The 10790-nt window shown below is 32.8% G+C and overlaps 1 protein-coding gene across 1 annotated transcript; it reads left to right on the top strand.

Annotated features, from left to right (window-relative positions):
* The first annotated feature begins 5319 nt into the window (after positions 1–5319).
* On the top strand, positions 5320–8601 carry LOC109011628 (probable WRKY transcription factor 31). Its single transcript, XM_018992914.2, has 5 exons — positions 5320–5857; positions 5954–6052; positions 6178–6768; positions 6859–6972; positions 7316–8601. Exons 1-5 carry the CDS (start codon positions 5510–5512, stop codon positions 8030–8032), a joined length of 1869 nt encoding a protein of 622 aa, XP_018848459.1. The 5' UTR covers positions 5320–5509; the 3' UTR covers positions 8033–8601.
* Positions 8602–10790: the final 2189 nt, after the last annotated feature.

The raw sequence follows: 10790 nt of genomic DNA on the forward strand, positions 1-10790 counted from the left end.
TTGTAATGGAATATAGTAAGAACTCCTTTTAATAATCTTTATTATATGCATGTAACATCCCTCGTAAATAAGCCTTTTGGACATCCTTAATTACCTTGGTAATTTAGATAAAATTTACCAAATATTAGCAACAATTTGATTACATGCAATGGCTAATAATTTTCTCTGTGGTCCTTACTTTATTTAGACTCAACAACATTATACATCACAAAAAATTTAACAGGATTTCTGAAATATTGTTTTTCTAATTTCTAATTATGTTTTGTTATCACCAGTCGCATATGCTTTTATTTTTTCTAATTATTTAAATAAATAACCACTTAGAATATGTCATATCAACAAGTATGATCAAGCATTAAAAGAAAGAAAAATGATATTTTCACTCTCACACACACACACACACATATATATATATATATATATATATATATATGGTGTGCAAGCCCCGAGCATGACTCCCTTTAAAAAAAAAGTAGTTAAATATGAGATCCACTTGATCAGAAAATTAATTTTTTGATAGTGGACTAATCTACCCTTTTTAAAAAAGAATATTGTGCAAGACTAGGAGTGTAAACTTAAACCGGAAAACCGGTCCGGACCGGACCGATTTTACCGGTTTTAAACTGGTCCGGTCCGGAACTGATTTTTAAAATGTAAAAACCGGCCGGTTCCGGTTTTGAGATTTTTTGGACCGGACCGAACCAGACCGGACCGAACCTGTTAATTAAAAAAAAAATAATAATATTTTTATATATAAGTTTTATACAAAATATTTTAAATATATATTAAATATTAATATAAATAAGTTTTATATATAATGTATAATTATAAATTTATACATTAAATGTTAATTTATAATTTCATATATATATACATATATATGAAATAATTTCATATTATAATTTATAAATTATTACATTAAATGTTAATACTAATATATAAGTTTATAAATAATACTAATAGTCTAATATAGATTATAGATTATAGTTATACTTATAATTAATACTAAAAATTTTTACTAAAAGATTATAACTAATATGAATACTTATAATTAATACTAAAAGTTTTTTTTTTTTTATAAATAAATTTTTAATGACAAATTGTGAAATTTACATTTTAAAAAAATAGGAAAATCGGACCGGAAACCGGTAAAACCGAAAGTACCGGTTTAGGAGGGTAACCGGTGCGTAATCGGTTTTGGAAAATACAAAATCGGTACATATCGATTCGGTCTTAGATTTTGTCCAAAACCAGACTGGACTGGACCCGTTACACCCCTACGCAAGACTACACTCTAAGTACATTGTACCTAATATTACTCAGAAAAAAATTCTTAAATACATTTTTTTATCAAGAAGCTAGATCTCTTTGTACCCACAATTGTCCAATATTTTCACATGACAGACGCAAGGGACTGGAAACAAAACTAGTGAACAACAATATCAGTTGGGCATGCAATTATAGAGAAATAAGAAAATGCTCACTGGTACTCATGCATGGCTTTTTTACAAGCTGCTTAGCTGCATCACTCACGACTTTCTAAAGTTATAACATCTCAGATTAACAGCACCTAATCAAGTAGAAGTACATCATCATATATTCCCATGCATGCATATTAATATATATGACTAGAAACAACTCATGAATTAATTGAATCACGTTTTGGTCATGTTCTCTTTTAATTACTATTGGACTTTTTAATCATTTTTTGTACGTGACTATCTTTTCAAGAAGAGCAGTAGTACTAGTACTGCATGCATGGTCTGCTTAATAATTAGTTCAATTGTCGAGTACTGCCGCCAAGCTTCCTTTTTCTGGGCCTAATTGTTGGGACAACTTAGATCCACCTTTAATTCTCTCAATCTTCAAGATAGAAATCTTAAGGCTATAGTCTCAATCAATTAATTGCTTTAAGAAATTATATATCACATGAAGTGATCACGTGATTCATGTTGATCAGGGAAAGATCAGAAATTAGGGCAACTTGTGAAGAATGTACGTAATTTGGGTAAGGAGATCATGATCAAGGAGCTAGCTCCTTTAATTTTGATCACTACTTCGTGATATCTTAATTCAAATGATGCGGCCGCCTCCTTTTTGTTTAGGTTAGCAACTTTATGAGAAATTATAATCGAACAAACAAGACTAGGCCTAAGATCAGATCTTGCATGCATGGGGTCCCCCAACTATTCAATATATATATAGAGCTAGCACACAAAGAAAGAAAAAACTAGACATCCGGCCAGCTATGAGCTGCCCGAGCACATGATCAGGAAACAATGGCTAATCTTGAATAGCTATGTTAGGATGCCGCAATTAATGTTCTACATAGATAAATAGATCATTGAAGTGAGAAGAATAATGAACAATGCATAATCAGAAAAACTAAAACACAAGAGTTACGTACGTACCAAGAGTAAGGCCTCATTTATTTTCACAATTCATCTTAACTCAACTCATATCATCTCATCTCATCTAATCATTATTATTTATCAAATTTCTAGACAAAATAAAATAAACAATTCAATTTTTTCAAATTCAAAAATAAAAATAATATTACAAAATATATATTCTAACAATATTTTATTTAACTTTTAAGTTTAATATTAACTCATCTCATTTCATCTCATATCCGAAAACAACCGAGACCTAACATTCGAGAAAAAAAAAACAAAGCGATTGAAGCAATAGCTAGCGTGATCATTAGCCGAAATAATGGGCAATGGATCTAATATATAGATTGAAGATTGGCTTACTCTAGAATGGGCGCGTCATCATGTAATCCTGTTGGTGGACTATGGAATATGGTTCGATCGAGGTTAAGTCGGAAAAGGGCAATATTAATGTAGTCAGCTATTATACAATTTCTTATAAACAAAATTCGAAAATTAAAATTTGCAATGTATCGGTTTTGATAATTTGAGGTATAGACTATAAAATGCTTAATGATTTAAGAGTGAAAGTATATTTAACCTATACAAATGGAGTGAATTTAAGATTAATCAATTAGCATGAGACAAAAATGTTATGTTTTTATCATGATGTTTCTCTTCAACATGTATATCAGGAATGGAGAAGTACTAAGAGCATTGGTATTGGTTTAGTCAAATACTAGTAAAAGTCATATTTTGAAGAATGCCGGCCACTAAATTTTTACTATATTGGATTAGCTAAACACAATTCATTTAGAAGATGAGCTACAATAACTTCATCCTTAGAGTCAAATATGAAGGGAACTGTAGCATCTTTATTCTAATATTTTATTATTTATTGTATTTTCCTTTTCCTTCCCTCTAGTGTAGCTTCATTCCTGAAATTACGATGCATTTTCTTATTATATATTAGGTATATTTTTATAAAATAATATTAATCATTTTTCTTTTAATATTTTTTAAAATATAAAAATTATTTTTTGCATCTATCTATAATCATGCAAAAATTATAATAATATGAGAAAATACGAATAAAACTTTTATTAATTATTTATAAAGTAAAAAATAATGCAATAATCTTATCTTATAACAAATTATAATATAACTAATGTTCATCTATATAATTTAATTAAAGAAATATTAATAAAAATAATAATATTTTATTATTATAAAGAATGTGATGGCTAATTCAATGTAGACTTTAAATTTTGAGTAATTGACTAAAAGTACAAAAGTTTCATATTAGTCAAATTTTAAAAATTGAAATGACTAATCAAATGCCAATACTCTAGGCGGGATAGTATTATATAAAACAACAAAGCAGCTAGGATTGCATGAATTAATCCTTACATAATATTCTACAACAACACTTGATCGAGAAGCCACCGTAATTGTTGAACATGCACCGTCTCTATTAGTCACTATATATATATATATATATATATATATATATATATATGTTTTTAACAAATAATTATCTATAGACATGCATATTAATGTTGTGTTTATATATTAAACTCATCTTAATTTAATTATTAATAACATTCACTATTTTTTCAACTTCTTATAAAAAAATTAAAATCATCTTAACATATTTCATATATTTAAATACATATATCAACTTATTTATATTTAAACATATCTCAATAGTATCCATAAAACATTACTTTTTATAAATCAACTTAGATTATTTCAATATCTAGATACAGCCTAATTGTCGAGTAATGATATGCTAAAGTCTATAAATTTGATTTGAAATATAAATTTTATAAATTAAATATTATTATTTAAATAATATTATGATATTTTACACACATACCTAAAAATAAAATAATTTATTATCATATCCCATCATATTAATCAATCAATCCATATATATGACTTTATCAACCATGATCAATTATGATCGTGTCAGGGCAGGGCAGAACAAGGACTTAATTAGTTCATTTTGGGGACACAAATATAATTAAAAAAACATTATTTTTGAAGGTGACAAAGTTATTTTTTATAGAGTTAATCTTATAAAATAATTTCTTTTTATGATATTTTAAAAGCTTGTGGGGCTGAAGTCCTCAGGACCAAACGTAGGTCCGACCCTGGTTTAGGTACAATATTAAAATCCATGCGTACACAATTAAGCAACCAAATCAAGAGTATGGATTATTTTAAAACAATATTATAAGGGAAAATTAAAATAATGTTGCGAGAAAATAAATAATAATGCTGTCATATACAAAATTGGTTTTTTCTCATTAAAATGTTACGATTTTAGTTTGTGTATTAGAAGGAGAGAGAGAAATTGCAGGTTCGGAAAGGGCGGGTCCCGAATTCTGGACGGCAATAGACGGTGGGCCTAGGGTCCCCACCAGCAGGACGGTTGACTCAGACAGAGTAGTACCTCTTTTCTACGGGGGAGTGTCATCGGGCCAATCGGGGCGGTGAATATTTGGAACGTGTCAATGTTCCTCCAGCCCCACACTTTGACCCAAACCAAGCATCCCAAAAAACATTATAAAAAAATTCTTCAGGTGGGCCCCAACTGTGTCGTGGACCACACAAAGCAATCTGACCGACCTGATTTACCACCTTTTATTTAGAAATATGTGTCTAATTAATATACATCTGTTTTTTTTTTGTAAAATTCTCGAAAATATATATATATATTCATATGATATTTTTAAAAAGAATTTAAAATAAATATTTAATTTTAAAAATAATAAAGTTAAAAATTAGAATGTAGTTTGTATTGTTGAATGGAAAAAATTAAAAAGAAAAGGAAATTAATTAGGAAGGAATTAAAGGAAGAAAGTGGCAGCACGTAGTAGATACACGTACCTCGAGGCCTGGCCTTAAAATCGATGGCAGTCTCTGATCTCCCATCACAAACCAATATTACAACATTGAACACAACACCAGCACCACACTCACAACTACTACTACTCCTTGGTCTTCTTCTAAAGGCTCAACCCCCCCTCTTTTATTGCCGAGTCCATTGCACCGTTTCATCCAAAGACTTTGTAATATCTCTCTCTCTCTCCCTCTCTCTCTCTCTCTCTCTCCCTCATTTTCTTGCATTTATGGCCAAAGGAAGTGGACTTTCTGTTGATTCAGATCCGATTGGGTTCTTTTGCCACCAGCCAATGGTACTCAACTCGTTCCCTGAAGACAACCCTGGCCGAGAACCCAAGTGGAAGCTGGGTGCCATGGATGCCGCTCTCACCAGCTCAGCTCCCCCGACTATCCCATTCAACCTTAACTGGTCCCGTCGCCAAGATTCTCCTTCATCGTCAGACAACAAACGCACTGTTATCGACGAGGTGGACTTCTTTGCCGAGAAACAAGGCCGAGACAACAAAGCTTCCTCTACCGATACCGACAGAAAAGACTCGCGGGACTGTCCGGTCGCGTTAGAGTTTAACGTAAACGTACGGGATCGATCCATATTATGTTTGTTTTATCATATTATATTGGTTTTCTCTGATAATCGGATTGAATATATGTTTCTTTTTTTACATATATAGACTGGTTTGAATCTTCTTACTACCAACACTAGTAGCGACCAATCCATGGTGGACGATGGCCTATCACCGAACGTGGAAGATAAAAGAGCTAAGAGTGAGGTAAGGGAACGAAAGTCTTGTTGGATTCTGTCATGGGCTCGTACGTTTTAGAATTTATGTTTTCATTTGATTCAATTTTAAGTTTGTTGCTGATGATGATTTTGTATCACTATGTTGTGTTTCAGCTGGCTGTTCTTCAAACTGAGTTTAAGCGAATGAAGACCGAGAATCAGCGTCTAAAAGAGATGATTGATCAGGTTTCTACCAATTATAATACTCTACGGATGCATTTCGTTACTCTTATGAAGGCTCAGACATCCAAAAACCCTGAAGAAAGTGGTATATTGGTGGATGGCAAAGTAGATGGCAAAAACAATGGATCATTAATAGTGCCAAGACAGTTCATGGATCTTCGGCTGGCGACTAATGGTGACGCTAATAATGAGAACTCGTTGTCTACATTAATGGAAGGAAGAAGCCGGGAGTGGAACCGGTCAGGATCGCCAGGTAAAACGGCAGAAGTCATGGCGTCGGAGTTTATAATGAGTAAAAGTGGGAATCTGAACGAGGAGCTTGCGTTTCATCAGGATAAAAAGGAAGATGGTAGTAAAATTGGGAGAGGGGATCGTAGCCCAGATCAAGCTTCACAAGAATGGAGTCCTCCTAATAAGGTTCCTAGATTCAATCCTCCAAAAGATGTACTTCATGATCAAACGGAGGCCGCCACCATGAGGAAGGCGCGCGTGTCGGTTAGAGCTCGATCTGAGGCGCCTATGGTAGGTGATAAAGAATGAATTTACGGTCATAAAGTGGTTTACTAGATCTTAATTCTTGCAGTTTATTGATTGAAAATTTGTTGATGTTAGATCACTGATGGCTGCCAATGGCGGAAGTATGGACAGAAGATGGCTAAGGGAAACCCATGTCCTCGAGCTTACTATCGCTGCACCATGGCTAATGGTTGCCCCGTCCGAAAACAAGTATGTTCTCTTCTCTTTTATAAGAGTACTACTACTTCTTAAGGACATCTTGAGGGTGCAGTGCATTACCGCTGAATTATACATTTATTTGCCAAATTTCTCTAATTTTGGGGCTAACTAAGCTTTTGATCAAACCCTTTTTACCATTTTAAGGAAGTAAGCTGCAGCTAGGCACCTTTTTCTATGTTTTAATTTAGACCCGACGTTCGAGTTAAGAAAATTGGGAAAGAATCGAAATAATTTCAATCTGTTATTTGATTTTTTAAAATTCAGTCATAAACTGCTAGCTTTTTATTTAACAACGAATTATAGCTAGTTTAAATTAAATGTGATTCTTAAACAGGTACAGAGATGTGCAGAAGATCAGACGATCCTTGTAACAACATATGAAGGCAATCATAGCCATCCCTTACCCCCGAACGCCATGGCAATGGCATCGACAACTTCATCAGCAGCACAAATGCTGCTGTCGGGCCCTATGTCTAGTGCTGATGGAATAATGAACTCAAATTTCCTCACTAGGACACTGCTGCCATGCTCCTCTAACATGGCAACCATCTCAGCCTCGGCCCCATTTCCCACTATTACATTAGACTTAACTCAATCCCCCAACCCATTACAATTCCAAATCCCATTCCCAAACCTAGCCCAGAGCATTTCCAATGCCCAGACCACATCGCTGCCTCAAATATTTGGTCAAGCACTTCACAATCAATCAAGATTCTCTGGTCTTCAAATGTCCGGCCAAGATATGGACCGGCCTTCTCAATTGGGTCACCTTCAGCCACACGCATTAGCATTAATGAACCAGTTGGGGCAGCAGAACTCGCTTTCTGATACCCTCAGTGCAGCCACTGCTGCCATTGCCGCGGACCCGAACTTCACTTCAGCTCTTGTAGCAGCCATCACTTCGATTATTGGTGCTAGTTCTCAAACGAACAACAATAGTAACAACAATGCCAACTTGACAAGCACTACCAGCAGCAATGCCAACTTAACTTCTCCTAGCAACAGCAATGGCAACAATAATATCAGCAATTCAAGTTTCCAAGGCAATTGAGGCGAGGCTACTTTTCTTTCAGTTTTCTTTTATTGGGAAGAATTCTTTAATGAGTTTTTGTTCTGTTTTTATACTTTGTTCCAAATTGTATGTCGATACAAGTGAAAACAATAGAATGGAAAATTAAAATATATATAGAAGAAAGACATGCGTAGTTTCCTTGTTCTGTACGGATACAAAAACCAAAGGAAGGGTGTTTTGTCTTCCATCTTTTATTTTTGTCAATGTATGTTATAAATTAGATATTTTGTTCCTAAAGCTAGCTAGGACCGAAACAAAGCCAAGAGGAAAAGAACAAGCTGGAAAAGATAAAGGAAGAGAACAATGGAGTTCATTCCAGCTTCTTGGAGTTACGTGCATCATATGGCACTCGATCGCCGAAAGGAAAGAAACGTATCACTTGGCAGTCAATAGAGCTCAGAAAAATGAAAAAAAGAAATGGGATCAGTCTGTAGAAGAGGTCAAGAAAACCGTCTGAGTGAGGTTAGCAAACATCATGGTTTGTTTGACACGTTAAGAATATAGAAAGTAAGCATGTTTGCGTGTGAGAGCGAGAGAGAGAGAAAGAGAGCGCGACTTTCTCGCAAATTAACATATTTGATCTTGTCTTAAGGCATTTTGTCCCATTTGACAGTGGTTAACTAGATAGATACATTTGTTTCCATTCATTCATTCATAATGCTTTCGTTTTTCCTTTCTTTTCCCGCGTACGTACATTCCTTATCCATTTACTTCCAATCATAAAATAACGAAAAAACTTGTAGTATTAATTGCAGCTAGCGTATTAGTCTACCGATCGAGCCAAGAAGAAGAAGAAGAAGAAGAAAAATGGACATGTCAATATATTATAACTTATATATTATCAATAATATTTACGGCTTCGCATGCAGCTTATAATTAAAACAAGTGATCCAAATTAAGAGCCCCAGCTAGATACGGACTGCAGTACTGCATATATGCATACATAGATCAGGAAGTACTCATGTTCTTTAATTATATATATTATAATACATGCAGCCGGCTGCAGGCCAGTTATACGTACGTACGTTATAGTTATATGCTTATAAATTTGCATGTTCAATGCATGCAACAATATATATATATATATATATATATCGATATTCATTAATTATACGTTGTAGGAGTAGTGAAATAAAGTCTAATCTGATATATAGAAGTTTCAGATCATCTGGTTAAAGTACTGTTCTCATATTCATGCGCTCTAGGTAATCAGTCGTCGTGATGATTTGAGAGTACAAAACCGCAAAGTTTAATTAACAGAAATCAAACTAAGAGATCATACGAATAATTAATAGCCAAATATATATATATATATATAAATATAAATATATACACACACTGAAGACCCAAGATCATATTAATTAATGAACGTACGTAGATGCCAAGGCCAAAAACTTCAATATTATTAATTAGTTGACATGATCATGAAGTTTTCCCAGTTGGTACAGGTAATATATTTCTTACCGATTTAAGTATCATGAAATATTTCTTTAAATTATGCATAATGGTTGAAAGTGCGCTGTATCTATGATATGTTAGATCAGTTGGTTATGAAATAAGCAGATTAGAGGCTGTGTATTTTGTCTTTGGTTTTTGTGCCTTGAACTCAGTTATTGATCATTTCTCGAAATGGTAGGTTTAAGTTGACAAGAAATGAATATGGCAATTTATGAATTCTGATTTTATTTTTGTTTTGGAATAAGTGTAATTGTTGCAGAAATGATAGTTACTTGGTGAAGAGTGAAATCATATAGAGAAGGAAAGAAATTATGAATCCTAAGCTGTAATTGATGGATTTATGAACTATATATAGATAGAAATAAATGTAGTACTATCCGGTTTTGAGGAATGGTAATTGTCAAGTTTAAGTATTAGCTTGAGTTACAGATGCCATGTTTCTGTGTTAGTATCAATATCAACAGCTCTGATACAAATGGAATGTGCAAACGTTACTATGTCAAACTTGATAAACATATATGGAACCTCACTAAACTAATCATGCTTATGATCATTGTAGATCCTGACATGTTGGAAGTGGGAAATGGAGGGATGAGTATTTACTATTGAGGAGTATCGATCTCATTTTAGTATTTGGGCTGCAATGAAAGTCCGTCTCCAATTTATTTATATCTTTCCCGTTTTTTGTTGTGATCCAAAATCCTAAATGTGAGAAATGCTAGGTAATTAAATTTTAATTTTATTATGAATAATAATCAATAAATTAACATTTCTATTTGAATATTTAGATATTTTAGTTGTTGCAATCAAAATTAAGCAAACTAAAGAGATAACGATAGTATTTGGACCAACAACAATCCAAGAGATATATGTTATTGATGAAAAGTAAAAAATTCTTACTTCTCATTTCTTTTAAAATTGAATTTCAATATTAATTTTGATAAATTCTATTAACTTACCATGTAATTATAATTCCAATTTTTTAACCGTGCTAGGAGTTGTCAAGCCTATGTTGAAGTTGATGATGTTACGGGACTGCAGTAGTATTAAGTGAAATTGCAAAAAAAAACGTTGGATTATTCAGCAATTCATTTTATGAATCATACTGGCAATGTAATATAATATTACATTTTTTTAATTCTTTCAATTTAAATAATAGAATTATAAGTCAAAACATAAATTTTTATAATAAGTTTTTTATTTTTTTACAGGAATCTACCAGTTTTGGGTATGGCCAAAGAAATCTTACGAAAAGAATGGATAATCAACTTTGACCAAA

This window comes from Juglans regia, chromosome 10 (genome assembly GCF_001411555.2).
Source record: "Juglans regia cultivar Chandler chromosome 10, Walnut 2.0, whole genome shotgun sequence".
Lineage (NCBI taxonomy): Eukaryota > Viridiplantae > Streptophyta > Magnoliopsida > Fagales > Juglandaceae > Juglans > Juglans regia.

Bases quoted from the DNA above. Each gene is read 5' to 3' on its own strand.
- LOC109011628 (XM_018992914.2), top strand. From the start codon at position 5,510: ATGGCCAAAGGAAGTGGACTTTCTGTTGATTCAGATCCGATTGGGTTC. The intron at 6,053-6,177 runs GTAAGGGAACGA...GTTGTGTTTCAG, and splicing joins ATAAAAGAGCTAAGAGTGAG to CTGGCTGTTCTTCAAACTGA. The intron at 6,769-6,858 runs GTAGGTGATAAA...TGTTGATGTTAG, and splicing joins CTCGATCTGAGGCGCCTATG to ATCACTGATGGCTGCCAATG.